Below are 27,307 nucleotides of genomic sequence, written 5' to 3' on the forward strand. Positions count from 1 at the left end.
ATGGTTTGGGCTGGGAGGGACCTTACAGCTCAACCTGTCTTAAACCCTTCCATGAGCAGGGACACCTTCCACTAGACCAGGCTGCTCCAAACCCTCTCCAGAATTTGGATCCCTGACCATTTTCTTCCCTAGGACGCAGACAACTCAGCAGAAGCGCAAGAGCACAGCTCAGCAGAGGCCCAACAAGACAAATATCTGTTTCTCCACAGCCCTGCTGCCTGATCCACACATGGTGCAGCTCCACACCAAGCCTGCAACTGCTCTGGCACCAGGGACACTCCAAACACATGGCAGCTCGCCCGGCTGGGTGATCATTTTTGGATTATGTAATCCCAATACATTATTATTAGCCCAAGAACAAACTCGAGCAAGGCACCGAGGACATTTCCCTGCCCGCGCTGGCAGAGGGACAGAGCCCCGTCGCAGGCACGGCACGGACGCGCTCCCCCGGTGCCCCAAACAGGTCAGACTGCACACGCTGGGCTCCAGGTAACACAAAGAGCAGGATTGGATTCCAGGCCATTATCCGTATTACACAACGCCGCCATCGGTTCCACCGCGTTTCAGACCGAGCCCGGCGCGAGCAGCCCGAGCGAATTTTTTCCATGGAGCCGCTGCAGCCCCAAAGGAAAGCGGAGCTGGAGCTGGGCTGGACAAACAGAAGCTGCAAAGGTGTGCTGGGGGCGGCTCCGGGCAGGGCAGGGCCCGCAGCTTCCCAGGAAGCCCAGACCTTCCCCAAGCCGGGGAAACTGTTTATAGAACCCATGCAGAACGAGCATATGTGTTTAATAGCCCACTAATTGTTGCGTTATTCACTACACAAACAAGCAGCTCTTCTGCCCTTATCCCTTCCTGCCCAGTTAATCACCAGGAGCCTCTGACTATTTCTCTTTTGGGTGGCGGTGAAGGAAGCAAAGTTCATTAGTGGCCGTTGGCCACCAAACAATCCCGAGCCCAGACTTCATTTAGAAAATAAACACCACTATTCATGTGTGACACGGACTCGGAATAGCTTCCCAAAATATTTAACGCAGCTGCCTGTAGTCTTCCTACTCTCCCTCACCCAAAATAAAAGCCTTTCCCAATATATAGGAAAGAACTATTTGGATTATTTGTTCCATTTTCCAGAGAGAAAAAAAGCTAATAATTCAGTCTACCCAAGTCACTTATTCCTCCTGACTTCTCATAATGCTGATAAACACTCATTAAAATATAAGTTGATAAACCCTGGTACAGTCATTACCTTCGTCCTCATACAGAGATTGCCCAATTCAGTGATGTGATGTAACCAACACCCTAAATTAAAAATAGTGTTGTGACAACATATGGTTTATCCTACAGAAGCTGGCAGGCAGGACGCTCCTAATGACAAACGGGTTTAGGCTCCCAGCTTCCCCCAGCAAGGTGAGGAGACAGAAATGCTCGTCGCAGGATCGGAGGCGGAAAGAAAAAATACAATAAAAATAAAATTACACTAAAAAATGACAGTTTTGAACCCCTCTCCGGTCCATCCCAACACCAGCTGCCGAGCTTTTGCCATTATTCTCTATTTACATGACTAATAAGCTCTCTGGACGCATTTCAAGGAAACGGCACGGAAAAGACAATCTGGAAATTTCAAAATACAGTCTGAACGTGCCTCCCCCCGCTGCCGGGAGGGGAGCACCGACCGGCGGGGACGAACAACCGGGAGCACCGGGGAGGGGACAGCGATGGGGGGAGCCCCCAGCCCGGGATGGCAGCGCCGGGGACGGACCCGCCGCCCCCCCCGGCTTTGCAAACCCACGTCACGTTCACCGGGGAAACGGGAGGGGGGTTGGGGGCACCGACGTCCCTGGGCCCCTTCCCCAGGCACTCACGGGGACTGACGGCAGCTCCTCGTCACCTCCCGGGGGCACCGAGCGCCCACCCCCGCACCGGCACCGCGGGGCCCCTGTCACCCACCGGGGGTCCCCGCGCACCCACCGGGGCGGCGGCACACGGGGGTGCCCCCGGCGATCACCGGGGCGGGGAAGGGGAGGCACCGACAGCTCCCGGTGCCCCGCGGCACTCGGCGGAGGATCGCGACCCCTCCCCGGTCACTCACCGGGGGGCCCGGGGGGACCCCGCAAACAGCGCCGGGGATGAGGAACACACCGCGGTGCTCCGGGGCGTTACCGGGAGCGGCACCGCGGGGTCTCCCCGGTGTCCCGCAGGCACCTGGCACCGGGATCGCCCCCCCACCCCATTCCCCGTTCCCCGGTCACTCACGGACGGGGGGGGGGGCGGGAGCCTCCGCACGCCCTCAGCCCTCACCAGGGAGTCCCCCCGCCCCGGGCCACGCAGCCACGCCACGAGGGGCTCCCCCCTCTCACCTCCCCTCACATCCCCGCCGCTGCCGCCCGCAGGGCTCCGTCCGGGGGCCTCGTGGCGGCCGCCCGCTCGCCCTCGGCGGGGCCGTGCCCGCCGCCCCTCGCCCGCCAGCCCCGTACCTTACAGGCCTGGTAGCTCTCGAAGGCGCGCAGGGCGCTCTCCGTGAGCTTGACGTGGAAGACGGAGACGCGGGTGCCGCGGCCGAGGCGGCCGCAGGACAGCCCGTACCCGCGCTCCGCCTGCAGCGCCGCCATCTTGGGACCGTCTCCCCCTCCGCGCCTGGGCCGCCGGGGCCGCCCGCCGCCGCCACGCCCCTCCTTATGAATTATTCATGATGCGCCGCTCCGCCGGCCACGCCCACGCGGGGCGCCTGTTGCTGGGGCGAGGAGGTGGGCAGCGGGAGCGCCGATTGGCTGGGTGATGCCGGGCGCCGCGCCGGATTGGTCCGTGGGGAGGAGGAGGCGGGGATATGTAAATGAGGGCGCGGGGCATGCTGGGGAGGGTGGTCTGGCGCAGCCGGGGAGCGCTGCGGGAGCGTGGGGAGGGGGCGGCGGGAGCGGAACCCCCGGTGTGAACCCCCGGGAGTGAATGAACCCCCTGAGCCACCCCGGGGAACGAACCCTCCGGGTGGGAACGCCCTGCAACCCCTTGGCATCAATTACCCGGGTGTGAGCCCCAAGGCATGAACGCTCTGGGCCCCCAGGTGTGAGCCCCCCAGGTATGAACCTCTGGATCCCCAGGTGTGAAATCCCCAGGTGTGAGCCCCCCCAGTCATGAACCTCTGGATCCCCAGGTGTGAGCCCCCCAGGTGTGAACCTCTGGATCCCCAGGTGTGAGCCCCCCAGGCCTGAACCCTCCAGACCCCCTTGGGCATGAGCCCCCAGGGCATGACACTCCGTGGTGGGCACCCCCTGTACTCCCCCAGGTGTGAATCCCCCAGGAATGAACCCCCCAACCCCGCAGACCTCCCTGAGCCCCAGGTAGAGCCTGAAGGTTCCAGGGCTGATTTTGGGGTGCCAGGCTCCCCCCTGAGCATCGCCCCCCTGCAGATTCTCTGTGTCCCCATGTGCGGCAATAAACAGGCCGGAAAGTGAAGGAATTGTCCTTTATTTGGGAAGTTCACAGTCAGTTTGGGGTGCGAGGACAGTGCTACAACCCCCCCATGAGCAGAGCTGAGGCTGGGCAGGCGCTGGGGGGGCTGCAGGGCAGGGAGGGACCCCCGAGGGGCTCGGAGCCAGGGGAAGACAGCCTGGACAGGGGGTCTGCAGCGCTCCCTCCTCCATCCCTCCCACCGCGGGTTTCTTTGGCTTCCTTTGGACATTGCGCGCTCCAGGGATGTGCAGGGGAGGGCAGCGGGTGCCTCCGGGAGGGCCGAGCCCCTGGCAGCCCCCAGGAATCAGGGAATGTCGCTGCACTGCCCCCTGGGCACATCCACATCGCTGCCCACACCTTCCTCCTCCGTGCCACCCTGTCCTGGCAGCAGGGATGGGCACGGCCAGGCCGTACCGGGGAGAGACCCTCAGGGCTGGGGCTGAGCCCCTGACTGCCGGCAGGCCGCCCGGGGGTCCCTGCTCTGCCAGCACCCCCTGCCCACCCCGCGCCAGGAGGGGTGCGGGGAACGTCGGGAGAGAGATCCGGCGCCTCCGGCACAGAAAGCATCCGTGGGGCAGCGAGCCCGCGGGGAGGAAGGGCTGGCACAGCCCGGGGGCAGCCCCTCGGCACAGAGAGCCGGGCCCCGGCACCGCCCCTGTGCCCGGGGGCCGCCCCGGTGCCAGCCTCAGTTCCTGGCGGCGATGACCACGGACAGGGCCACGCCGCCCAGCGCGATGGCCGTGGCGCCAAAGAGCCACTTCCAGGGGATGGACTGCGGGGCAGAGCACGGGCAGGGACGTCAGGGGCCGTGCCCGTGGCGGGGACACGTGCCACCCTCCCCGCCGGACGGGGCATCCCAAAAAGGGACAGCGTGTGCCGCCAGCTGACGGCGCTGCCCGGCGGGAGCGGGAGCAAAGTCCGGGGCGTGCAGCTGGCACGGATGGCTGGGATCCACGGGCACGCGCTGCCAGGGCACAGGCTGTTATCTGTTATCTGGGAGGTGCCCTGGGCACGGCTCCCGCAGCGCGGGCCCTGCTGCCAGCGGGATCCTCACACTGCATGGGCTGGGTCCCTGCTGGGGACCTGGGGGACACTGACACAGCCCTGTGGGTCCCTTGGGGGACACTGACACAACCACTGTGGGTCCCATGGGGGGGCTGTGTCCCTGCTGGGGGACACTGACACACCCCTGTGGATCACCTGGGGGACACTGACACAGCCCTGTGGGTCACCTGGGGGACACTGACACAGCCCTGTGGGTGCCATGGAGGGCTGGGTCCCTGCTGGGGGACACTCACACAGCCCTGTGGGTCCCTTGGGGGACACTGACACAGCCCTGTGGGTCCCATGGGGGGCTGTGTCCCTCCTTGGGGACACTGACACAGCCCCTGTGGGTCCCTTGGGGCCCGTGTCCCACCTGGGGGACACTCACACAGCCCTGTGGGTCACCTGGGGGACACTGACACAGCCCTGTGGGTCCCCACCCCACCCCAGAGGCCTTCCTTACCCAGGGCAGTTTGTCTTTGCACTTGCTGGGGGTGCTGGCGGCGCTGGGGTTCCCCAGCATCTTCCTGTACATCTCGGTCTCCACGTTCCTCTGGTCCGCGTGCTTCTTCACCAGCTTGGAGAGCTCGGCGTGGATGGTCTGGGGAGGAGAGCGAGCTCTGCTCAGCCCTGCACCAGCCCTGCCCGCCAGGGAGGGGACCCACAGCACGTCCAGCACCCCTGGGATGTGCAGCTGGGGGGGGGACGAGGCCTCATCCTGCCCCACATCCCAGCTCCATGGGGACACTCTGTGGGGCCAGTGCCCCTCTGTCCTTTCTGGCTGCTCAAGCAGAGCCCAGGGCTGATGCCAGGCACCAGGGAAGGGATTTTATCCTTTAATCGAGACGGGAAAGTGTCTGCCTTGAGCACAGACGTGCACCAGCCCTCCCACTTTCTGTCTGGGAAAGCGGCCTTAAAGCTCAGCCTGGTGTCAAGTGGGATTGCAGCAGGACCCACAGCGTGCCCACACCTGCCCTGCCGGGGCAGGAAAAGGCTCTGAGCCCTGCGTGGGGCCCACGGGCTCCCCAAAAGCAGCAGGAAGCCCCGGGCGGGGCAGGGTGGCACAAGGACGCTGCGGTGGCCCTGGTGGCACGGCCACGCTGTGCCCTCTGCTGGGGGACGCGTGCCCACGGCACAGCTCTGCCAGCCGGGCAAAGCTGCCGCCGACACAAAACCTGGGTGTCTGGAGGACAGAGCCCCTGCTCGGAGCTCACCAGGGCTGTCGCAGCAGTGCCACAGGGGTCACGGGAGGGACGTGTGTGACAGCCTGGCGGAGGCAGGTGGGGCCCAGCACTGCTGGGTGTTTTCAGCACCGGCGGCCCCTGAGTCACCGGGGCTGCCCCTGGAGCCGGGCAGCAGCCGGGGAGGGCAGCAATTTGCTGTCCTTGTGGTTTCACTGGACACGTCACTGCCGGGCACTCGGATTTCCCAGCCCTCTCCAATTAAAGCTCCACCGGAGCTGCTGGGGATGGGAGCAGCCGCCCTGCCCAGGGACGTGCCAGGGGAATGTTCCCCGTGCTGCCCCCTCTGCACCCTGGCCTCGATGGCAAACAGAGGGTTTGGGGTCCTGCTCACCCTTCCCAGGGAGCTCAGAGCAGCCCCGAAGGTGCTGTGGGGCCACCAAGCACCTGCTTGTGCCACATCCCACCCGCGACCTTCAGGGACTGGATCGTGGCACAGACCCTGGTGAAACCCCCGTGTGAGAAATGGGCACAGCAGATCCAGACAAGGATTACAGCCCATCTGGAGAGCCAGGACCCCCAGGACGCCCCTGTGCAGGCAACACCTCCCCGTCTCCTGCCAGTCTCGCTCCTGCGGGGGTCATTTCCTGGCACTGCTTCTTGATTCCTCCCCAGGCTCCAGCCCTGCAGCTGATCATTAACTGACAGGAAATTCCTGACCCAGAGCTCGCCCTGCCCGGGCGCTGGACCGAGGGCTGGCTGCTCCCAGCCCCGGTGATTCACTCTGGGGCTGCCCAGCCAGTTTGTGGGGACCCAGCTGTGCCCCACTTCCCCCGGCCGCAGCACAAACTGCCCGAGCCGCCTGGGCCAGCCTGGACCCTCCCCACGGCAGGGAGATGGGCTGGCAGAGACTCCTGTCACCAGCAGGACCAAAGGTCACCAGGGAACCTCACGGCGTGGAGATAAGGCTGGAGAGCAGCCCAGCCACACTGCACGTGGGGCATCCTTCCCCAGGCTCTGGGGGCTGTTCCCCTCATTCCCCAGGCTCTGGGGGCTGTTCCCCTCATTCCCCAGGCTCTGGGGGCTGTTCCCACCCTTCCCCAGGCTCTGGGGGCTGTTCCCCTCATTCCCCAGGCTCTGGGGGCTGTTCCCCTCATTCCCCAGGCTCTGGGGGCTGTTCCCCTCATTCCCCAGGCTCTGGGGGCTATTCCCCTCATTCCCCAGGCTCTGGGGGCTGTTCCCACCCTTCCCCAGGCTCTGGGGGCTGTTCCCACCCTTCCCCAGGCTCTGGGGGCTGTTCCCCTCATTCCCCAGGCTCTGGGGGCTGTTCCCCTCATTCCCCAGGCTCTGGGGGCTGTTCCCACCCTTCCCCAGGCTCTGGGGGCTGTTCCCACCCTTCCCCAGGCTCTGGGGGCTGTTCCCCTCATTCCCCAGGCTCTGGGGGCTATTCCCACCCTTCCCCAGGCTCTGGGGGCTGTTCCCCTCATTCCCCAGGCTCTGGGGGCTGTTCCCCTCATTCCCCAGGCTCTGGGGGCTATTCCCCTCATTCCCCAGGCTCTGGGGGCTGTTCCCCTCATTCCCCAGGCTCTGGGGGCTATTCCCCTCATTCCCCAGGCTCTGGAGGTTATTCCCAGCCTCCCTTCATGGAGTTGGGGGCAGCTCTATGGAGTCTCAGCCTCTCAGGGGCAACACTGAGGTTTGTAGGGACAGGGACAAGGGAGAAGAAGCAGCACCCAGCAGACCCCCAGCCCAGGGGGAGCACGGGCAGCACACACCTCCAGCCTACCTTGTTGGAAGGCTCCAGCTTCAGGGCTGCCTTCAGGATGGGAATGGCCTCTCTGTACTCTCCCTGCTGAGCCAGCACCTGCAGGGTGACAGGGGACGGAGCAGGGTGAGGTCTGTCCTTCATCCCTCACCACACCACGGAGAAAGAGACCCCTCCTCACCTTCCCCTTCCTGAAGAGAGCCTTGATGTTCCCCGGCTGGTGCTCCAGCACCAGGTTACAGGACTTGAGAGCTGCCTTGAAGTGGTCCAGCTTGAGCTGCGAGGCCGCCAGGTTGTTGAGACACTTCACCTTCACGTCCAGCAGCTCGGCCTCCTCGTCCGGGCTGAAATCCACTGCACACCCGCCCGGGGCAGGTCACAGCAGGGCCACGGGCCCGGGGAGCCTCTCTGGGTGGGGACAGGTACCTTTGGAGCTGGAGCCCAGGATCCTGAGGGCGATGTCGTACGAGTTGACGGCCAGCACGTAGTCTGCCTGCTGGTAGAAGAAGTTGCCGCGCTCCCGCTTGCGGTTGGCCAGCCGGATCTTCTCCTTGCCGGTGAGCAGCTCCAGGTCTGGGGCGTCCCGAGCCGCCAGCAGCTCCACCTCCAGCGTGAGGGACGCGTTGGGGGGCACCTCGGGGCTCCTGCACAAAGCCATGGCACCGCTGTCACCCCCCGGCTGCTGCTCTGAGGGTTTGGCACCGCAAAATCCAGCTCAGGAATCCCTGATGTGGACATTTCCCCTCGAGATAGGACACCCTGCTCGTGGTCAGGAGCCAGGGCATCCCTCTGGCTGTCCTGAGCAGCCAAGGGGTCTCGGAGGGGTCTCTGAAACCCCCCTGCCAGGGGTTTCCATTGTCACCCCCCAGGTGCTGCTCTGAGGGTTTGGCACTGTGAAACCTCAGTTCAGAAATCCCTGATGTGGATATTTCCACTTGAGATAGGGCACGCTGCTCATGGCAAGATAGGTGTCAGGAGCCAGGACATCCCTCTGGCTGTCAGGGGGCTCAGAGACGCTGGCACAGAGCCCACGATGCCCCTGTGGGTTTGATTATGACCCGTGGAGCAAGTTACCAACCTTAGATGAAGATCTGCAAGCCACAAAAAATTAAGTGGAATGATAGTGAATTTATCACGGGGTGGAAAAGTAGATTTTGGGGTTTTTAAACTGGGGGTTCAGGGGGCAAGATGGAGGGAACTGGGTGTGTCCAGCCTTTCTCCTTCCTCTTCTTGGCCTCCATCTTCTGCTGTGATGGTGGCACTTTTGGATTGGTTTAGAGCAGAAGCTCACTGTCTAACATAGGTGATAGGTATTGGGAAGGAACTGTAAACATTGTACATGCAGTTTTTAGTATAGAAAGACAATGCTGCCCCAGGGGCAGGCAGAGTGCCTGGAACTGTCGTGCTGGAGGGACCTCGGCAGGACAGGAGAAAGAATTTTATAGATAAGATACAATAAACAACCTTGAGAGCAAGAAATGAAGAGCCCTGACTGCTTCTTCAAGCACCAGGCTGGGAAAAGAGACTTTCTAACACATTTTGGGGTCACTCTGAGCAGCTAGAGACCCCGACAAGGATGGACAGCTGGGGTGTCACCACCCGAGGAGGGGACATGAGCAGGGGACAGGTGTCCCAGCCCTGTGTGGGACCCCCTGCCCCACCTGGGGGGCTGCAGCTCACCTGCCCTGAGCTCCGTAGCAGTACTTGGCGTCTGACACGATCAGAGCCGTCTCGCCCATCTCCAGGAGCTGCACGCACAGGTCCAGAGCCTGCAGGGGACAACACGGCACCACCATGGCAGGGACTGTGGGGGTTCTCCAGTTCCAACCTCCTGCCACGGGCAGGAACATCCTCCACAAAACCAGACGGCTCCAAGTCACCTCTAACTCAGCCAACACCATGGGGAGGGAGCACGAGCAAGGCAGAGGGGCCGCTGTGATCCATAAACACGATGCCACCGATCCCAACCCTCCCTGCGACCCCTGAGGTGAGGTCCTGCTCGCAGGTGAGCCCCCAGCCCGTGCCCACCTGCAGGACATCGCAGTCCCCCAGCGTGAAGGTGAGGGCAGGCTGCTGCTCCACCACGGTGCCATCCTCCAGCGCGGCCTTCAGGCGGATTGTCACGTCCTGGCCCTTCTGGGGACGGCTCTCCACACCCTGGCCCGGCACCAGCGTCTTCTTCTTGAGCAACCCATTCCCTGGGCACGGAGAAACCGGGGGCACATCGGGACGGGGGGCACGGAGAAACCGGGGGCACATCGTGACCGGGGGCACATCGGGACCGGGGGCACACCGGGACCAATGGGGAAGGAAAGCCCGGCTGCCCCCACTGTTGTGCGGCCCCCGCAGCCCCGGGGAGGCCCGAGAGGCCCCGGCCCGGAGCCCCGGCACGGAGCGGCCCCAGCTCTCACCCAGAACATCGAGCCACTCCTCGGGCTCCCCGGCCGCGTCCCCCGCTCCCCGCACCGACGGGTGCGCGTCGTCCCGCGGCGGCGCCGTTGGCCGGCCCACGTCCTCCAGCGGGGGCAGCTCGCTCAGGTCATCCTCATCTTCCTCCCCTTCCTCCTCCAGCACCTCGAAATCCTCCGCCGTGTCCAGCTGGGCCGCGTCCGCCTCGGCGCCGGTGCCCGCCCGGCCCGGGGAGCCGCCGCTCGGTTCCTCCCCGCTGGACGCCATGGCGGCGGAGCGACCTGGAGCGGGGACAGAGGGCGAGGATCGGGGCTGCTCTTACCGGCACCGACCCGGAGAGCGGCGGGACCCTCCGGGAGCGGGGGATGCGCAGCGGGACAGCGGAGACCGGGGAGCGCCAGGGAGGGCTGGGGCCTGGCGGGGCAGAGGCTCGGCTCGGTGGGACGGGATGGGGATGGGGATGGGGTGGGGGACTCTGTCCGGTGGGATCGGGGTCGGGGTCGCGGCCCCGGCCCGGTACCGTGGGGGGGGGCGGCCCCGCCCGCCCCACGTGATCGATGCGCGCCCCCCGCCGCTCCCACCTGGCCCGCGGACGCGCCGGCGCAGGCCCCGCCCCCCACACCTATTGGTCCGTCCCCGCCCACCGCGCGACGCCATTGGGCGGAGAGCACGCTCGTCAGCCGCGCGCCCGCGGCGGCCCCGGCGCCTTAAAGGGGCCGCCAGCAGCGCGGCTGCCCTGGGGCTGCGGGCGGCGGGGCCGGGGGCTCGGCGCCGGTACCGGAGAGGCTCCGTGATGCCCGCAGGGGTCGCGACCCTCTCACCTGGCCGCTCTCCGGGACTTCCGGCTCGGCGCGGTGACGCGGCGGGGTCGCGCCCCACGTGACCGCACACCCGGAAGCGGCGCGGAGCGGCCGCCGGTGCCGCCCCCGGTGCCGCCGCCGCTCCCGTCATGTGAAGCGGCGGGACGGGATCCCGCAGGTGCGCGGGCACTGCTGGGGGGAGGCCCCGGGGACACCGCTGCAGGCCCGGGCCGTGACCCCGAGGGAACGCGGGGCTGGCGGCGGAACCGGGGGCGGCGGGCGGCCGGGGCACCCCCCCGTTACCGGCGTGTGGGGGGCACGGCGGCTGGGTACCGGGCACTGGGCGCACGGCAGGGCGGAGGGGGTCCCGGTATCACGGAGGGGAAGGGGAGGGTCTCCGTTACCGGCGCGGAGGGCTCCGGTGCCCCGGCTGAGCCGCCCCGCGGTCCCGCAGGTCACGATGGAGCCCTCGGCCTCGCAGGTGTTCTGCGGGAGGGTGCTGGGCATGGTCAACGCCGAGGACGTCAACGCCATCATCCTGGCCCAGAAAAACATGTGAGTCCCGGGGGGACAGCCGGTACCGGCACCGGGAGCCCGCCGGGATCGTTCCCGAGCTCCCGGTGCCTCCCCCGCGCAGGTTGGATCGCTTTGAGAAGACCAACGAGATGCTGCTCAACTTCAACAACCTGTCGAGCGTGCGCATGCAGCAGATGAGCGAGCGCTTCCTGCACCACACCCGGACCCTGGTGGAGATGAAGAAGGACCTGGACAGCATCTTCCGCAGAATCCGGTGGGGACCGGGCGGGAACGGGCCCGGGAGGGGGCCGGGAGGGGCGGGGGAGGGTTAGAGCGGGGCACAGTTGGAGTTTGGGCCGCTGTGGGAAGGAAAATCTGGTGGGGAAGGGATAAGATGTGGCCGAGTGGAGGTTGGAGCTTTGGGTTTCCACGACCCTGCTCTGGGGGAGGTCACAAACCACAAAGTGTGGGGTTCAGGAGCGCCCCGCGTGCTGGGGAGGGGGTGTGCTGGGGTTTGGGGTGGGAATGCTCAGCTTTGGGGTTGGTTGGCGCTGCCCAGGGGGCTGTGGGGCTGCCCCGGATCCCTGAGCTCCCCACGGACTGGCATTGCTCTGTCCTCCCCAGGACGCTCAAAGGGAAGCTGGCAAAGCAGTACCCGGAGGCTTTCAGCAGTGAGTGATTGCTGACCCACGGATCTACAGAGCCATGGCACGGTTTGGGCTGCAGGGACCTCACATCCCACCCAGTGCCACCCCTGCCATGGCAGGGACACCTCCCACCGCCCCAGGTGCTCCCAGCCCTGCCCAGCCTGGCTTGGGCACTGCCAGGGATCCAGGGGCAGCCACAGCTGCTCTGGGCACCCTGTGGGAGGAATTCCTGCTCATTCCTGCCCAATATCCCACCCATCCCTGCCCTCTGGCAGTGGGAAGCCATTCCCCTTGTCCTGGCACTCCACACTCAGTTTTCCTCCTGTGGGAAGCCTCTCTGTTCCTGAGGATCCCTCAGGGATCACAAGCCCTGTGCTGCCCTGTGGCTGCTTCCCCAAAAACCCAGCAAACTCCTCAAACCCATTAAATCCACTTGCAAGAGGGGCCTTGGGAACTGAGGAGCGGGGCTGGATCCCAGAGTGGGGGCTGGAACTTGGAAAAAATTCCAAACAACCCCCAGTTTACACCCTGTGGGGGTTTTTTAACCCCTACAAGCTGCAAGCTCAAGCAGGGAATCCCTCTCACCACAACCCTAACCTCTCCCTCCTCCCCCTCAGGCATCCACGAGTCTCCCATCCTGGAGAACTTGCAAGAAATTCCAACCCACCCCCAATTTACACCCTGGCAATTCACTGGGTTCTTTTGACCCCTGCTACAACCACACTTATGGAATCCCTCTCCCCACAACCCTAACCTCTCCCTCCTCTCCCTCAGACATCCACGAGTACCCCATTCTGGAGAAATTGCAAGAAATTCCAACCAACCCCCAATTTACACCCTGTAGGATTTTTTAACCCCTACAAGCTGTAAGCTCAAGCAGGGAATCCCTTTCCCCACACCCCCAACCTCTCCCTCCTCCCCCCAGACATCCACGAGTCGCCCATCCTGGAGGACGACGACGACTTCGACGCCGTCCCCAAGAGCACCACGACCACCATTGCTACCTCGGAGCAGAGCACGGAGTCCTGTGACAGCAGCCCCGGCCTCATCTCCCCCACCACCAGCCAGGAGTTTGAGGATTTGTCGCAGGGCCACTGCGAGGGCCCGGCCCTGAACGGACAGAGTCTCACAGACGAGGACACGGCCACCCTGGACTAGGCCGGGAGCCCCTGTGGAACTTTCTAGCCTGTATTTATAGCTGTGTGTCGCTCTTTTGGGGTTTTTTGGGGTTTTTTTTTTTTTTTCCTGTCTTGGGAAGAGGGAAGCCAAGGCTGGGAGAAGCTGAGGGAGGAGGAAGGGGCTGCCCTTCTTGCTGGAAGGTGTAAAGCCACCTTCAGGCTGGCTTCAGGGGGAATCAGTAAATCCTGGGTTGGAAATGCCTCTTGTCCTCCCTCCTTCCTGCGCTCAGGAGAGCCGCTACGCTTCACCCTCCATGTAGATTTTTCGGTGCAGAAAAGCCGTTTTTGGGGCACAGACGTTTGTGTTCTGTAAGAAATGTCATCTCTGAGGCTCTGTGTGCCCGCCAGCTCTGCCAGGGGTCTGTCCCTGCTGCTGATGGATTGTGCTGGCTGAGTTCTCACTGCTGGACGAGCCAGAGCCGTGTTTCCCTTTGCTTCTCACACTCAGCCCCTCATATGGAGCTGCTGGTGGCTCCACAGGCAGGTTCCCAGCAGCTGGAGCTCTCCAGATCTTTCTGTGGTGTGATGCAGGAACTGCTTGGCTTTGGGGTCCTGAAGGCCTGCGAAGGGATAGAGGAGAGTGGGGGACTGGAGGAATGGCTGCTGGGGCTGATCCTGGAGCTGTGCGACCAGCACGGGGATGGCTCTGGCACTCTGGGGCCGGTCTGGGGTCCATGGTGTCAGCGTGGCCCCAGTCCCGGCACTCTGGAGCCGGTTGTGGGTCCAGTCCTGTGGCCATGGGCTCAGGGTGGGACCGGTCCCAGGGGCAGCGTCGGGTTTGGGAGCCGGTCCCGGGGGCAGTATCGGGTTTGGGGGGCCGGTCCTGGGCCGTGTGATCGGGGTCGGTCTGGTCCCAGCTCCGTGCGGACGCTCCCGTGCCCTGTCCCGCGGTACCGGTGTCACCCCGGCAGCGACAGAACAGTGCCGGGACGGTGTCGGGGCGGTCCCGGGGCGGTGCCGGTGTCCCCGCCGGAAATGACGAAGCCGTCGCGGGGCGGTGCCGGTGTCCCCGCCGGCAGTGACGCAGCCGCGGTTCCGGCCCCGCCTCCCTTTCCCTCAGCAGCGAGGCCGCGGGTGCGCGCGGTGCGGGACCGGAGCGGGCCTGGGGCGGGGGCCCTGCATCCCGGGAGGGGGACTCGGGACCCGGGGAGCGGGGGCTGGAACCCCGGGAGGGGCCCTGGGTCCCCGGGGACGGGACTGGATCCCGGGGGAGGGCCCCGAGACCCGGGGTGGGGCCGGGTCCCTGGAGAGCGGGGCTGGATCCCGGGATGGCGGGGCTGGATCCCGAGGTGGGGGCTGGATCCCGGGAGGGTGCTCGGGAGCAGGGATTTGAGGGGCCGGGGAGCGGCGGGGCCCTGCCCGGTGGCGGCACACGGCCATAACGGGGCCGGCCCGGGGTGACGCGGCCGCCGCTGCCGCAGGTGAGAAGGTGCCAAGATGCAGATCTTCGTGAAAACCCTCACGGGCAAAACCATCACCCTCGAGGTGGAGCCCAATGACACCATCGAGAACGTGAAGGCCAAGATCCAGGACAAGGAAGGTACAGGCGGGGCCGGGAGCGGCGGGGCGGCCCCCGGGGCTCCCCCGGTGTCCCCACCGCGGTGATTGTGTGGTTGATTGTGTGTCCCGCAGGGATCCCCCCCGACCAGCAGCGCTTGATCTTCGCGGGGAAGCAGCTGGAGGATGGCCGCACCCTCGCAGACTACAACATCCAGAAAGGTGCTCCCCGGACCCCGGGGGTTTTGGAGGGCGTTTTTGGGGTGCCAGCTGCTCCTTTCCCCCCGGTGTGACACCGATATCTCCTCGCAGAGTCCACCCTGCACCTGGTGCTGCGCCTGCGAGGGGGAATCATCGAGCCCTCCCTGCGCCAGCTGGCCCAGAAGTACAACTGTGACAAGATGATCTGCCGCAAGTACGTCCCCGTGTCCCCTCCCCGTGTCCCCTCAGCCCCTTCCTGCAGCCCCCAGAGCCCTCCCCGGGGCCAGGGGCTCTGCTGACCTGTGCCCCCCAGGTGCTACGCCCGCCTGCACCCCCGCGCCGTCAACTGCCGCAAGAAGAAGTGCGGGCACACCAACAACCTGCGCCCCAAGAAGAAGGTCAAGTAGAGCCCCCAGCCCTGCCTGCGCTGGCCAATAAAGTATTGCAACGCTCAGCCCCGCGTTCTGGTGGTTTTTTTAGCCAAATTGTGGTTTTCAGGAAATGAGGGCTGTGCTGGAGCAGCATAGGGAGGTGGGGGACACAGAGGAATGGAGGTGGTGGTGCTGGTGGGCAGTGCCCACAGCAATGTGTGCTCAGACTGGGACCCCCTGCCCACCCACGGGACCCCCGGCCATGTGCACACAGCAGATGGACGCTGGGACCACGCACAAACCCCCCGTTAATGCACTGGGACCCCCAGCCATGGGGGTGACTGTCACCAGGACCCCCTGTGCGCCCCTGCTCATGCACTGGGAGTCCTCTGGTCACTTCTGGATGGACACCGGGCCCCCCTACCCCCTTGTTGGGACCCTCAGCCAGGTGTGGATGGGACCGGCTCCGTCCTGGGATCTCCCTGTTCGGTGGCAAACACACCGGGAGCCCCGGCCGCGTGTCCGGGGACCGGCACCGGGACCCTCTGTTCACGGAGCATCCCAGAGGCCCCGCTGCCTCCCTCTACCCACCCGGCCGTGTATTCACTGCACGGACCGGACCGGGGACCGGGGCTGGCGGCGCTGCCGCTCGGGGCCTGCAGGTGGCGGCGGAACCGCGCTCCGCCCCGCGGGCCCCGGGCCTGCGCCGTGCGGCCGGGCCGGGCCGGGCCATGGTGAGCGGGACGGGAGCGGGAGCGGGAGCGGCCCCGGGGGGCGGCAGGGGCGGCCCGGGACAGCGCGGGGTCACGGCGGGGTGGTGGATGGGGGGTCCCGGTGCCCGTGTGTGCTGCGAACCGGGGGGATCCCGGTGCCGCTCCGCGGGCACGTGGCCGGGGGGATCCCGGTGCCGGTCTGGGCTGTGTGAGCACGGCCGGGGGTCCCGGTGCCGGTCTGGGCTGTGTGAGCACGGCCGGGGGTCCCGGTGCAGCTCCGGGGCTGTGTGAGCACGGCCGGGGAGCTCCCGGTGCAGCTCCGGGGCTGTGTGAGCACGGCCGGGGGTCCCGGTGCCGGTCTGGGCTGTGTGAGCACGGCCGGGGGTCCCGGTGCAGCTCCAGGGCTGTGTGAGCACGGCCGGGGAGCTACCGGTGCAGCTCCGGGCGCTCACAGAGAGCGGTCCCGACGCACGCACGGGCAGGATGGGGGTCCCGGTGCCCTTCGGTATCGCGGGCACTGTCCGGGGGTCCCGGTGTCAGCGCGGTTCGTGCACGGGTGGCCTGGGGGCCCGATGGGTGGGCAGGGGGATGTGAGGGGTCCCGGTGCCGCCTGTGTTGTGTGCGCAGGGCCGGGGGCTCCCGGTGCCGGGCTCAGCTCCAGCCCCGCGGCCGGAACCCACCGGGGACCCCCAGAACCGGTGCTGGGCCAGGACGCGTTGCCCCGGCGCTGGGGTGATGCCCTGGGCGGTGCCGCCTCTGCCCGGTGCCGTTACCGGCTCACCGGGGCCACCGCGTCCCCTGTGTCCCGCAGACGGGCGAGGCCGTGCGGGAGCTGCTGCAGCGGCTGCGGGAGCTGCAGAGCGAGCGGGTCGAGACGTACCGGCTCTTCGAGGAGTGAGTACCGGCACCGGGGGCGGCACCCACCGGGGCGGGCGGGGCACCCCCAGCAGGGAACCGGATCCCCGTCCCGATTGTTTTGCATCCTGTTGGGACGGGGCCGTGGGGATGGCTGATGAGCTCCAGCTGGCAGCGGGGCTCTGCGCTGGACACCTGAATCCTATTTCAGCATCCAGCGCAGGATGGACTTCCTGGGATGCAGGGCTGAGAGTGTACAGGATGGAAAAACCCAAACCCCCGGCTTTCCCTCCCAAAAAAAGCAGTTTCCAGCCCTGTCCCGTGTGAGGGGCGAGGCCGCCCGCTCGTGCTGCCGAACCCAGCGGGACCAGGCAGGCAAACCCCGCGGGTGGTGGGCGGCAAAGGGGGCTCAGCTCCAGGATCGGCGACAGCGGCTTCCCCCCCTCACCTGTCCGCAGGGGCCACCGGGCGTACCTGGGCAGCGCCCCGCACTATGACTTCCCGCGGTACCGGCAGCTGGTGCACGAGGTCACGGTGGCGTTCAGCGGCATCTCCCGGGAGGTGCTGGCCATCGCCGGCCGCCTGCGGGACCAGCTGGGCCGCCCCGAGCTGGCGCAGCACCTGGCCCGGCTCCAGGACAGGGAGCAGGAGAAGCTGCAGCTGGTGGGTGCTGGGCTGGGCTGGGCTGGGGGGGGTCCCTGGGGCTGCCCTGGGGGGTCTCAGCTCCCATGGTGTCCCCACAGACGGCGCAGCTGCAGCTGGCCCGGCAGCAGGCGCAGGAGCAGCCCGAGGTGGACGCCCATCAGCAGGAGGTGCAGGAGCTCAAGCACAAGTAGGTGGTGGCCCCGCTGCTGTGCCCCCTCATTTTGGAGCCCAGAACCCCCCATGCCATCCCCTCCTGCCCCTGTTTGGGGATGGCACCCCCTCCCCAGCCCGCGGGGTGTGCTGAGCTGGAAGGGACACACACAGACCGTGGAGCCCAGGCCCAGAGCCCCTTGCCTGCCTCTCCCTGCGGCCCAGGGGGGCCCAGATGGTGCCGTCGGGGTCTGGCGGCGCTGCGTGGCCGCGTCCCCTCGGCCTCCCCAGGCTGAGTGTTTCATAAACAGCGCGGGGAAGGCGAGGCGGCCCACATAATACGCTCCATATGGGCTTTATTTATAGTTTCCATCCGCTCTCGTAGGCTAATTAAAACCATTGAGGCAATCAGCGAAATTCTCCAGGACCTTAAGTACGATTCGGAAGAAGTTGAGTGATGGGTGTCCCCGTGGGAACGGCTGCAGGGGCCGGCCTGCTGCAGCGGGGGCCCCGTTCGTCCCCCGCCCGCCCCCGGCGCACCTTGGCAAGGTGGGCATTGTCCTCTGGGCCCCTTCTCTGCAGCACAGGCTGGAGGGGTGCAGGAGCTCCCTCTAGGATGAGAGGGGTCCCCCCAAATCCTGAGTGCCCCTCAGCAGAGGGGTCCGGCCTGGGGCTGGTTCCCCTCCCCGGCTGTGCCAAAGGCAAAGCACAGCCCACAGTGCCAAGGGCTGCCGTGCCAGGCCTCCATCGAGCTGATCACTGCCCCTGCTGCCAGCTGGAGTCCCACGGGCAGCAGCCCCCCCAAACCACACCTTGGAGGCCGGCTGTGCCCCCAGCCCCACTGCAGCTCCGGTGCTCCACACGCGCTTTTTCTATGGTCACCCCAAATAAACCTGTCCCCACAGAGCTGGCCTGAGTGGTGTGATCCCTAGGGTTCGTGTAGGCCCCTCTGCCCCAGTGCCACCCCCTCCACCTTGTCCCGGTCCCCTGGGAGCCCTGGGATGGGGTGACAAAGGCCACGGGCCCCACTTGGCTGCCCGCTGCATCCCCGTCCCCGCGCAGCGCTGCCGCTCCGCTGACGCAGACCCCGCCGGGGTTTCAGAGGTTTATTGGCATTAAGCTTAAATCTGTTCCTAATTGACTGAAATGGAACCAAAATAAGGCTGGTTTGAATCAAAACCGGAGCAGGCACTGGGCAAACCCCAGCAGCCTCCAATCAGCCCGCGTGGCTCCCCGGGGACGGACCCCTCCGCGCGCTCGCACGTGGGACCCCGGCGAGAAAAAGGCCAAAATCGCTTCCCGGGGGGAGCTGCGGCGAGGGTGGGGTCCCCCGGGAAGCGCCCGGCGCCCCGTTCATGCCGGGGGCCGCTCGGGCCGGCGGAGCCGAGGCCCCGCGGTGCCTCCCCCGGCCGGGCAGGGCTGCGGGCTCCCCTCGCTGCCGCAGGGCCGCGGTGCCGCCGAGCCCCCGGGGCTGGGCCAGCCCGGCCCCCCGAGCTCTCCCCACCCCGCTCCCCAGGGCTGCGGGGCCGCGCTGCGCCCCGGCCGCCTCCCGGCGCCCCCGCGGCGGGGCCGGGGCGGGCGCGGGCGGTCCCGGGCGGGCGCCGGGCGCCCCGTGCCATCCTGGCGGCGCTCGGTCCCCCGCGGGCTACAGCTTATCGCCGGGAAGGACCTGCGGAGAGGAGCGGAGCCCCGCGTCGCCCCGGGGTCGGCGTCACCCCCCAGCATCCCTGGCGTGGGGGGTCACCCCGCGTCCCCACCCGGCCGGGGAGAAGAAGTGCGAAAGGCTCCTTACCTACCTGGTTGCGTGCTTTGTGCGATTTCTGCAGCCACACGCGCCACTGGTCGTAGAGCTTGATGCCGAGGTTGGAGCAGCCGTAGGCGTGTTTCTTCACCCAGCCGAAGAACTGCTTCAGCTCCCGCCGCAGCGTCGTGTTCTGCTCCCCGCCTTTGGGGTCGCAGCCCCCCGCCACTCGCTCTGCGGGGACGAGGGGGGCGGTGGCACACGGGAGGGACGCGCCTCGACCCCCCCGTGGCCACCGTGTCTTGAATGGGGAGAGGAACCCGAGCGGGTTCGGGCTCCCAGCTGGGAAAGCCGAGCTCCAATTCGGCTCCTTTGCAGGAGATCCGGGTGCGGGGCGTGGAGCGGGGCAGGGCCCCGCACATCCCCCGGGGCTCGGGGAGGCCCCGGCGCCACCGGGGCCGCACTCACCGCTGCGAGGCGTGGAGGCGGCCGTGGGGTTGCTCCAGTCGCTCCAGATGCCGGCTTTCTTGGAGCCGTAGATGCTGAAGGGGTTGCAGCGCACCTGGACGAAGTAGACGGTGCCGGGGCGCAGGCCGGCCAGGCGGCACGAGGTCTGGTTGCCCACATCATCCACCACCTGCGGAGGGACGAGATGGCAGCGCCCGCACCCGCGGCCGCCCGCGCCGTGCCCGGCCGTGCCCACGCACCTTCCACTCGGAGCTGTCCTCCACCCGGTATTGGATCTGGTACTTGGCTTGGAAGAGGAAATCCTTGAGCGCCGGCGGGGAGCTCCAGCGCACGCTCAGCTGGTCCTCCAGGTCGCCCACCCGGCTGACGTGCACGTCGGACGGAGGGTCCGTGGTGACTGCGGGGACACGGCAGGGCTGGCCCGGGGCACGGCGGGCAGCGCCGCGGGGCCGCGAGGGTTAAGGAGCCGCGGATGTGGGAGCGACTCGGAGCAAATGGCCTAATTCGATTAGGAGCAATTCTGCTCACATATCGCCCATTTCCTGCTGCCCCCCGCCCGGTCACCGGCACCGGCACGGCGGGGACACCCGCGGCTCACCCACGTCCAGGATGTCCAGCATGACCACGTCGGACACGGCCACCCCCAGGCGGTTGGAGGCCTCCACCCAGATCTCGTAGGGCGTGAAGAGGGCCAGGTCCTTGGGGATGTGGCAGGAGTAGGTGCCGGCCGTGTGGTACTCCTGGCAGGTGTTGTCCTGGCCGTACCACCTGCGGGCCGGTGATGGGTGAGGTGCTGGCACCGCTCCCCCATGCTCCCGTGGGTCGCTTTTTGGTTTTTCCACGCTGCCAGAATTAGGGGACTGACCCCGTGGTTCACTCAGCGACTCCCAACTCACCCAGGCCCACAACAGCTTCTCCTCACCCTCCCCAGCTCCAGAGGAAACTCATCCCAGCAAAGCAGGGGCCAGCCAGGAGGCATCGAGCTGCCCCTTCCCTGTTTCCCGTTAAATCCCACCCCAAAGTTTTTAACAACAACGGGGATGAAGGTGAGCACCCACCTGCGCTTGTACTTGAGGGTGTAGTTGGTGTGCAGGAAGGTCTCCCCTTCCGTCCCTGGCGCCCACTTGCAGGTCAGGTCCTTCATGTTTTTGGACCAGCAAGTGATGTTGACTGGTTTCTCTGGGGGTACTGGCAGAGACAAAAACCAAAGAACAAGAGGTTCCAGAGCTGTTTTTTTCCAGCCACGGAGACACAAGCCCCAAGTCCAAGCTGCGTTCCCAGCTGAGCCTCTGTATTCCCGGGAATGCGTAGCGACCCAAAAAACAAACCCGAGCTGCATTCCCCGTTCCGATTCCGTATTCCTGGGACAGAGCATCGGCCTTAAAATAGCCCGAGATAAAATCTTACGATTATTGGTTCGGACAAGCGCGTTTTAACCGAGGCTTTGCCGAAGCAGCCTCGGAGCTGCGCGCGGGTCAGGGCTCCACCAGAGCAGCTCCTGGCGCGCTTTGGTGAGAACCAGCACGCTGATTCCTCCCTGGGGATCCCCGGCTTCGTGGGGGAGGCACGTCCCAGTGCTGGCCAGACCCCCGTACAGAGCAGCTGGACCCTGGCACAGAGATGGACCCTGGCACAGGGTGGCAGGATCCCAGCACAGTGACCAGACTCTGGTACAGAGAGGCTAGACCCCAGCACAGAATGACCGAATCCTGGCACACAGTGACCAAACCCTGGCACAGAGTGACCAGACCCCAGTACAGAGTGACCAGACCCCAGTACAGTGACTACACTCCAACACAGTGCAGCCAGACCCCATCACAGAGTGACCAGACCCCAGTACAGAGTGACCAGACCCTGGCACAGTGACAACACCGCAGTACAGACTGACCAGACCCCAACACAGAGCAGCCAGACCCCAGCACAGTGACCACACCCCAGCACAGAGTGACCACACTCCAGCAAAGTAACCAGACCCCAGCACGGAGTGACCAGACCCCAGTACACAGTGACCTCACCCCAATTCAGAGTGACCAGACCCCAGTACACAGTGACCTCACCCCAATTCAGAGTGACCAGACCCCAGCACAGTGACCAGACCCCAGTATGGAGTGACCAGACCCCAGCACAGAGTGACCAGACCCCAATTCAGAGTGACCAGACCCCAGTATGGAGTGACCACACCCCAATTCAGAGTGACCAGACCCCAGCACAGAGTGACCAGACCCAATTCAGAGTGACCAGACCCCAATTCAGAGTGACCAGACCCCAGTATGGAGTGACCAGACCCCAGCACAGAGTGACCAGACCCCAATTCAGAGTGACCAGACCCCAGTATGGAGTGACCAGACCCCAGCACAGAGTGACCACACCCCAATTCAGAGTGACCAGACCCCAGCACAGAGTGACCACACCCCAATTCAGAGTGACCAGACCCCAGCACACATTGACCAGACCCCATCACGGCGCGGCAGCACCCACGTACATCCAACATAGAGGCAGGATCCGGCCAGGATGCCGCCGTCTCGGCTGTGGCACACCAGGTTGTCCCCCGACTGCTGCCTGGAGCCGTTGAGGCGCGCCAGGGCCACGCTGAGCGTGGAGGGGCCCAGCGCGGCGTAGGAGGCGGCCGGGAGGCGCCGCCCGTTCAGGGTCCAGAACAGATCCTCGGCCCGCAGCCGCGTGTCCGCGCTCACCGTGCACGTGGCCACCAGCGAGGAGCCGATGAGCAGCGTGGGGTCCTGCGGGGAGATCACGGCGGGGTCTGTGCCGGAGACAGAGCGGGGAAAGCGGTTACGGGGGGCTGGTGCTGAGCCGGACAGGTTAGAGCTGTTTAAATGTGTCTGTCTGCTTTGCGTTGATTTAAACGCCTTGATGTCTCCTCTGTGTTCATTTCTGAGTGCATTGCTTTGCTATTTTGCATCGATTTAAGTCATCGCGTCTATATCGATTTAAATCACCGTGTGTGTTTTGTGTTAATTTAAATACATTGTTTAGCTGTTTTACATCGATGTAAATCATCGCGAGCCTATACTGATTGGAATCACATATCTATTTTATATAGATTTAAATCATCACATATCTATTTTATATCAATTTAACACACTGGTTTCCATTTTACATCCATTTAAAGACACTGGTTTCTATTTTACATTGGTTTAAATGTGTTTCATATATATTCTTTACTTCTGCACATTTTATACCTAAAGACATTTTATATCTTTTATACTCCTTAAATACGTTTTGTATCTATTCTGTATCTCAATGCACACCTATTTTTTATCTATTTAAATGCGCTTTACACCTACTTTTATATCTACATACATTTTATATCTAAACACATTTAATATCTATTTTTATATCTGCATCTATTTCAGAACTTTAAAAATACTTTTCCTATCCACTTTTTATCTTTATTCTCCCCAGGGCTGGGGCGGGGCTGGCTTGCAGCTTCGGAAGTTTTTCCACGACAAAAGGATTTCAAAAAAAAAAGAAAATTCGAGGGGATTTTCCAGCACTGCCAAGCTCCGGCATTTCCCCCTGGATCGCCTCGCCCAGGAGTGAGAAGCGCTTCCCAAGAGCTCCCTCCTCATCCTCACCATGTGCTCCCCAATCCCACCGCTCTCCCCTCGACACCCCGAGGGTGCCCAGGCTGGGGGAGCCCCTCCATGGGTGGAAATTCCCATCCTGGGACCCCTCCCCAATCCCCTCAGCATCCCGGGGGTGCCACAGGCTGGGAGAGCCCCTCCACGAGGGAAAATTCCCATCCAAGGACCCTTCCCCAATCCCACTGCTCTCCCCTCGACATCCCGGGAGTGCCCAGGCTGGGGGAGCCCCTCCATGGGGGGAAATTCCCATCCTGGGCCCCCTCCCAAATCCCACCGCTCTCCCCTCGATATCCCGGGTGTGCCCGGGCTGGGGGAGCCCCTCCATGGGTGGAAATTCCATCCAAGGACCCCTCCCCAATCCCACTGTTCTCCCCTCGATATTCCGGGTGTGCCCGGGCTGGGGGAGCCCCTCCATGGGGGAAATTCCCATCCTGGGACCCCTCCCCAATCCCACTGTTCTCCCCTCGATATCCCGGGTGTGCCCAGGCTGGGGGAGCCCCTCCATGGGGGGAAATTCCCATCCTGGGACCCCTCCCCAATCCCACCGCTCTCCCCTCGATATTCCGGGGGTGCCCGGGCTGGGGGAGCCCCTCCATGGGGGCAAATTCCCGTCCCGGTTGACCCCGGCCCCCTCGGCCGCCCCGGCCCCGCCGCTCCGTGTCCGCCCGCCCGTATCGGCTCCATCCGCACGCGCCGGGCTGATGTTCCCAAATTACCTCCCGGAAAGTGCCGCGACCTCCGCGCCCCGGCGAGCCCCGGCCCCGATCGGCTTTCAGCGCCCGCCGCCCGCCCCGGCTCCCCCCGGGCGCTCCCGAATCCCCGCACGATCCCAGCCCCGCAATTAGCGCTCCCAAACCCTCCTCGCTCCGGGGAGGTTAATTAGGAACTGCCGCCGAGCAGTTGCTGCCGAGGGGGAGGAAGAAAATCCAGCGCCCCAAATATGCAGGGATTGGTGCCGGGCACCCGCAGCGCCCCCGGATCGGTACCGGGTACCCCGAACACCCGCGGGATGCTGCTGGGGACCCCGGGGTACCCCGATGGTGATGGATCCATCCCAGCCCCCGAACAAACCCTTCCCAAGGGCAGCCAGGCCTCTGGAAATCTCATCCCCCTCTGTGCCCACCCCGCTCCGAGCCCGGCTCTGCCGATAACACCCCCGGCGCTCCGAGCCCTGATTCTGCTCAATCTTAATCTAAACAGCCCCAGAAACTCGCACGAGCACCGTAAAACAGACACGCTTCCCATCCTCCGAGCAGGACCCTCTGGAGGGGCCAATTTTCTCTCTCTCTCTGTATTTTTTTTTTCCCCTGGATTTTGGGTTTTTTTTTCCCCTTCTCCAAGCAGGAGCCTCTGGAGGGGCCAATTATATACATATATATATTATATTTTTTTCCCGCTGGAATTGTTTTCCCCGCTCAGCACGGCCGCAGCGCCGAACATGTGTTTTAAAAGGGAAAAGTGTGAAGTTTTCCGATCGGAGAGGAAAGGGCCGGAGAGACGCAGGCAGGCTGTGGAATGTGCAAGTTGCAACGAAAATACCTGCTCGGGGGTTTTATGGCTTCTCTATTGCAAAAAAAAAATGCTGATCAGGTGCTAAGTAATGCTATAAAGTAAAACCACATTTCCAAGGTGTCGGGAACGTTTATGCTTTTCTTCCGAAGGGCCGGATTTCATTTTGGTTTTATATCGGAGTTTTAAGGGGTTGGCAAAGAAAAGGGGGGAGGGAAAAAAAAAAAAAAAGCTCCGATAAGTGTCAGAGATCACGCAGTTAAAAAAGATTTATTGAGCTGTGCAGGGGGTTAAAGGAAAATAGAAATAATTGCCCTGAAGAACAAAAGGGAATTTGGGAAGCTCTGAATTCCATAGGAAAAATAAAATTAAATATATATGTGTAGTTTGAGCTCTTCTAACACTCGAGCAGCGAGGTTTGCAGGCAGACTCGGCACCCAGAAATGCTTTATCCCTCTTTTCTACCCTGCTCTCCAGTGGTTTTTTCCCCTTTCTCATCCCCGCCTGGCATTTCTCGTGCCCATCCCTGGGCTCGAGGAGGGATTTATAAAAAGCCCAGGCATTCCAGCGCGGCCGAGCCGCACCGAGGGGAAACTTTCGCTCTCTAAAAGGAGATTTGGCTTCGCCTTCGCCAGCGCCGCCCGTCGAGGGGGCAGCGCTGCCCCGGACCCCCGTGGGGAGGGGAAATGGGGGTCGGGGGGCGAAAGGTGCGGGCTCAGCCCCACCGAGGGTCCGGCCGTGGCCTCGCGCGGCTCCCGGCGGGATCAGCCGCTCCGGGCACCGGGTGGGCACCGGGTGGGCACCGGGACCGGCCGCTCTCGCTACCGGAGGGGTTTCGGAGCGCTCCTCCTGCCCACCCCATCGCTCCAGCAGCTCCTGCCCCAGTGAGCGCCCTCAGGGCTCCCCGCGAAGGACGGGGCCGGGTCGGGGCTCGGTGCCGGTGGCCGGGGAGGGGACGCGGGAGCCGCCGGGCGGGCGAGCGGTGCCGTTTGCGGCGGGTCCCGTTGGCGCGTCGGAGCGGAGAACATCCATGGCCCTGAGAAATTCCCATCATAGGGAGGAAGCCGAACTTCCTTTCCTGCGGCAGGGAGCGGGGAGCGGGGAGCGGGGAGAGGGGAGAGGGGAGAGAGGACCAGGGAGCGGGGAGCGGGACCTCGCCCTCCCCGGGCTCCAGCGGGGGCAGCGGGGCGGCGGCCGGGACCGGGACCGGGACCGGGGCTCCGTCGGGTTTGGGGCTCCGTGGGGAAGGGGCGATCCCTCCCCGGCGTGTCCCCCCATGGCCAGGGGGACCCCGATCCCCGCGGGGCCGAGGCCGCTCCGCAGCCCAGCCCACAGGTGGCACCTCCCGGAGCTGCCACCGCCGGGAGGGGCCCCCAAATCGGGCATCACCGAGGGGCCCTCAGGGGGATTTTTTTTTGGGGGGGGGTCGTTGTTTTCCGTGGGGCGGGGAGGGAGATCCTCGTTGTTCTGGGTGGGAAAAGGGGATTCATTGTTCTCTGGGATGGGGGGCGGCTCTCCGGGGGAAGGGGGGGGCCCCGTTGTTCTCGGCAGGGGGAGGGGGGGTCTCAGAGGGTTTGGGGGGGCAGAGGGGGGCGGTGGCTCCCGGGGCTGCCAGGGGGTCGCGTGGGGAAGGGGTTCGCTATTGTTCTCCGGGCCGAGGCCGGGGGTTTCCATTGTCCTGGGTGGGGAACGGAGCCGCATTGTTCTGCGGGAGGGGGGCTGCACGGCGGGGAGGGGGACGGGGGGGACCGGCCCCCCCGGAGTCCCCGCTCTCCGTGGGGAGGGGGAGCACTCGCTGCTCCGGGGCAGGGGGGCTCTCCCCGCTGCTCTCGGGGATGGGGGGCAGCACTAAGAGGTTCCTCCATTGTTCTCTGCGGGGAAGGGGCGGGGGGGGTCGGGGATGGGGGATCCCGGCTGCCTGTCGGGAGGGGAGGGGGGGTCCCGGCTGCCCTCGGCGGGGGGGTCCCCGTCCTCCTCCTCCTCCTCCGGCGAAGCGCAGCCCCGAGGTGCGCCCGGGACCGCTCCGCATCCCGGGCCGGGGGGAACGCGGCGCACGGAGAGCAGCGGACAGCCCGGGGGGGCTCCGCATCCCGGCACCGCCGGGGGGAACGGGACACGCGGGAAGCGGCGCGGGAACCTCGGGGGGCTCCGCACGCCGGGGCCGGGGCCGGACGGGAGAGCCCCGGGGGGCCCCGACGGGACCCCCGCCCGCCCGCGCCCACCTTGCGGGAGCCGCCGGGGCCGCCGGTACTCACAGGAGAGCGGCTCGGCGCGGGGCAGGCGCGGCAGCAGCAGCAGCAGCAGCGGCAGCATCGCGAGCGGCGGCGGCGGCGGCATGGCCTGCTCCGGTGCCCGTCGGTGCCCGGGGCGGCGGAGCGCACCGGCACGTCCGGGGAAGTCCCGAGCAAGTCTGAGCAACCCCCGGTTACCAAAGCCCCAGCTGCCGCCCTGGCCCCGCCCCGGGACCGCCCCCGGGGGGGCAGAAAGCCACCGGCCCCGCCACCCCCCCCCGCCATCGTCCCGCTCCGGTACCGGCGCCGGGAGCGGCCCCCGCCCGGTGCCCGCCGC

The 27,307-nt window shown here is 65.3% G+C and overlaps 6 protein-coding genes across 8 annotated transcripts in view; 3 read left to right on the forward strand and 3 right to left on the reverse strand.

Annotated features, from left to right (window-relative positions):
• The window catches only part of ELL (elongation factor for RNA polymerase II), a 53,316-nt gene extending 50,678 nt beyond the window's left edge, over positions 1-2,638 (reverse strand). For both annotated transcript variants that reach the window (XM_054286571.1, XM_054286570.1), the window contains exon 1: positions 2,472-2,638. In XM_054286571.1, the coding sequence (XP_054142546.1) occupies positions 2,472-2,606 (135 nt within the window). In that variant the 5' untranslated portion in view covers positions 2,607-2,638. The remainder of the gene's footprint in view (positions 1-2,471) is intronic.
• Positions 2,639-3,947: 1,309 nt separating this feature from the next.
• On the reverse strand, positions 3,948-10,259 carry FKBP8 (FKBP prolyl isomerase 8). Its single transcript, XM_054286575.1, has 8 exons — positions 9,846-10,259; positions 9,463-9,632; positions 9,115-9,203; positions 7,861-8,078; positions 7,616-7,788; positions 7,456-7,533; positions 4,952-5,089; positions 3,948-4,216 (listed from the first exon to the last, which is right to left on the reverse strand). The coding sequence occupies exons 1-8, from the start codon at positions 10,108-10,110 to the stop codon at positions 4,130-4,132; spliced, it is 1,218 nt and encodes a 405-aa protein (XP_054142550.1). The 5' UTR covers positions 10,111-10,259; the 3' UTR covers positions 3,948-4,129.
• Positions 10,260-10,623: 364 nt separating this feature from the next.
• Positions 10,624-13,098, forward strand: KXD1 (KxDL motif containing 1). Its single transcript, XM_054286579.1, has 5 exons — positions 10,624-10,821; positions 11,098-11,198; positions 11,281-11,433; positions 11,784-11,830; positions 12,732-13,098. Exons 2-5 carry the CDS (start codon positions 11,104-11,106, stop codon positions 12,962-12,964), a joined length of 528 nt encoding a protein of 175 aa, XP_054142554.1. The 5' UTR covers positions 10,624-10,821; positions 11,098-11,103; the 3' UTR covers positions 12,965-13,098.
• An 868-nt stretch (positions 13,099-13,966) lies between these two features.
• UBA52 (ubiquitin A-52 residue ribosomal protein fusion product 1) lies at positions 13,967-15,136 on the forward strand. 2 transcript variants are annotated; one of them, XM_054286581.1, is made up of 5 exons: positions 13,967-14,058; positions 14,406-14,524; positions 14,617-14,703; positions 14,794-14,896; positions 14,996-15,136. In XM_054286581.1, the coding sequence occupies exons 2-5, from the start codon at positions 14,422-14,424 to the stop codon at positions 15,087-15,089; spliced, it is 387 nt and encodes a 128-aa protein (XP_054142556.1). In that variant the 5' UTR covers positions 13,967-14,058; positions 14,406-14,421; the 3' UTR covers positions 15,090-15,136. The 2 variants fall into 2 exon arrangements, with proteins under 2 accessions (XP_054142556.1, XP_054142557.1); XM_054286582.1 differs by having other exon boundaries at positions 13,993-14,067.
• Positions 15,137-15,776: 640 nt separating this feature from the next.
• On the forward strand, positions 15,777-18,310 carry REX1BD (required for excision 1-B domain containing). Its single transcript, XM_054286580.1, has 5 exons — positions 15,777-15,787; positions 16,578-16,660; positions 17,080-17,284; positions 17,365-17,453; positions 17,802-18,310. The coding sequence occupies exons 1-5, from the start codon at positions 15,785-15,787 to the stop codon at positions 17,872-17,874; spliced, it is 453 nt and encodes a 150-aa protein (XP_054142555.1). The 5' UTR covers positions 15,777-15,784; the 3' UTR covers positions 17,875-18,310.
• Positions 18,311-18,769: 459 nt separating this feature from the next.
• Positions 18,770-27,076, reverse strand: CRLF1 (cytokine receptor like factor 1). Its single transcript, XM_054286588.1, has 8 exons — positions 26,995-27,076; positions 22,108-22,386; positions 20,684-20,813; positions 20,224-20,393; positions 19,865-20,022; positions 19,626-19,794; positions 19,202-19,391; positions 18,770-19,085 (listed from the first exon to the last, which is right to left on the reverse strand). Exons 1-8 carry the CDS (start codon positions 27,074-27,076, stop codon positions 18,770-18,772), a joined length of 1,494 nt encoding a protein of 497 aa, XP_054142563.1.
• Positions 27,077-27,307: the final 231 nt, after the last annotated feature.

Source organism: Melozone crissalis, unplaced genomic scaffold (assembly GCF_028551555.1).
Source record: "Melozone crissalis strain CALT ecotype California unplaced genomic scaffold, PUWL_Pcris_2 ptg000054l_1, whole genome shotgun sequence".
NCBI lineage: Eukaryota > Metazoa > Chordata > Aves > Passeriformes > Passerellidae > Melozone > Melozone crissalis.

What these genes read in the sequence shown, in the direction of transcription:
- FKBP8 (XM_054286575.1), bottom strand. Translation starts at nt 10,110, where the DNA reads ATGGCGTCCAGCGGGGAGGAACCGAGCGGCGGCTCCCCGGGCCGGGCG. An exon ending in AGCTGGAGCCTTCCAACAAG is followed by an intron (nt 5,090 to 7,455) that starts GTAGGCTGGAGG and finishes TCTCCTCCCCAG; the next exon opens with ACCATCCACGCCGAGCTCTC. An exon ending in GCAAAGACAAACTGCCCTGG is followed by an intron (nt 4,217 to 4,951) that starts GTAAGGAAGGCC and finishes TCTGCCCCGCAG; the next exon opens with TCCATCCCCTGGAAGTGGCT.
- KXD1 (XM_054286579.1), top strand. Translation starts at nt 11,104, where the DNA reads ATGGAGCCCTCGGCCTCGCAGGTGTTCTGCGGGAGGGTGCTGGGCATG. An exon ending in ATCCTGGCCCAGAAAAACAT is followed by an intron (nt 11,199 to 11,280) that starts GTGAGTCCCGGG and finishes TCCCCCGCGCAG; the next exon opens with GTTGGATCGCTTTGAGAAGA. An exon ending in GTACCCGGAGGCTTTCAGCA is followed by an intron (nt 11,831 to 12,731) that starts GTGAGTGATTGC and finishes TCCTCCCCCCAG; the next exon opens with ACATCCACGAGTCGCCCATC.
- UBA52 (XM_054286581.1), top strand. Translation starts at nt 14,422, where the DNA reads ATGCAGATCTTCGTGAAAACCCTCACGGGCAAAACCATCACCCTCGAG. An exon ending in CAAGATCCAGGACAAGGAAG is followed by an intron (nt 14,525 to 14,616) that starts GTACAGGCGGGG and finishes TGTGTCCCGCAG; the next exon opens with GGATCCCCCCCGACCAGCAG. An exon ending in GACAAGATGATCTGCCGCAA is followed by an intron (nt 14,897 to 14,995) that starts GTACGTCCCCGT and finishes TGTGCCCCCCAG; the next exon opens with GTGCTACGCCCGCCTGCACC.
- REX1BD (XM_054286580.1), top strand. An exon ending in AGCAGGAGAAGCTGCAGCTG is followed by an intron (nt 17,285 to 17,364) that starts GTGGGTGCTGGG and finishes GTGTCCCCACAG; the next exon opens with ACGGCGCAGCTGCAGCTGGC. An exon ending in GTGCAGGAGCTCAAGCACAA is followed by an intron (nt 17,454 to 17,801) that starts GTAGGTGGTGGC and finishes CCGCTCTCGTAG; the next exon opens with GCTAATTAAAACCATTGAGG.
- CRLF1 (XM_054286588.1), bottom strand. Translation starts at nt 27,076, where the DNA reads ATGCCGCCGCCGCCGCCGCTCGCGATGCTGCCGCTGCTGCTGCTGCTG. An exon ending in ACCCTCAAGTACAAGCGCAG is followed by an intron (nt 20,394 to 20,683) that starts GTGGGTGCTCAC and finishes ACCGGCCCGCAG; the next exon opens with GTGGTACGGCCAGGACAACA. An exon ending in CGCCTCCACGCCTCGCAGCG is followed by an intron (nt 19,392 to 19,625) that starts GTGAGTGCGGCC and finishes TCGTCCCCGCAG; the next exon opens with AGCGAGTGGCGGGGGGCTGC.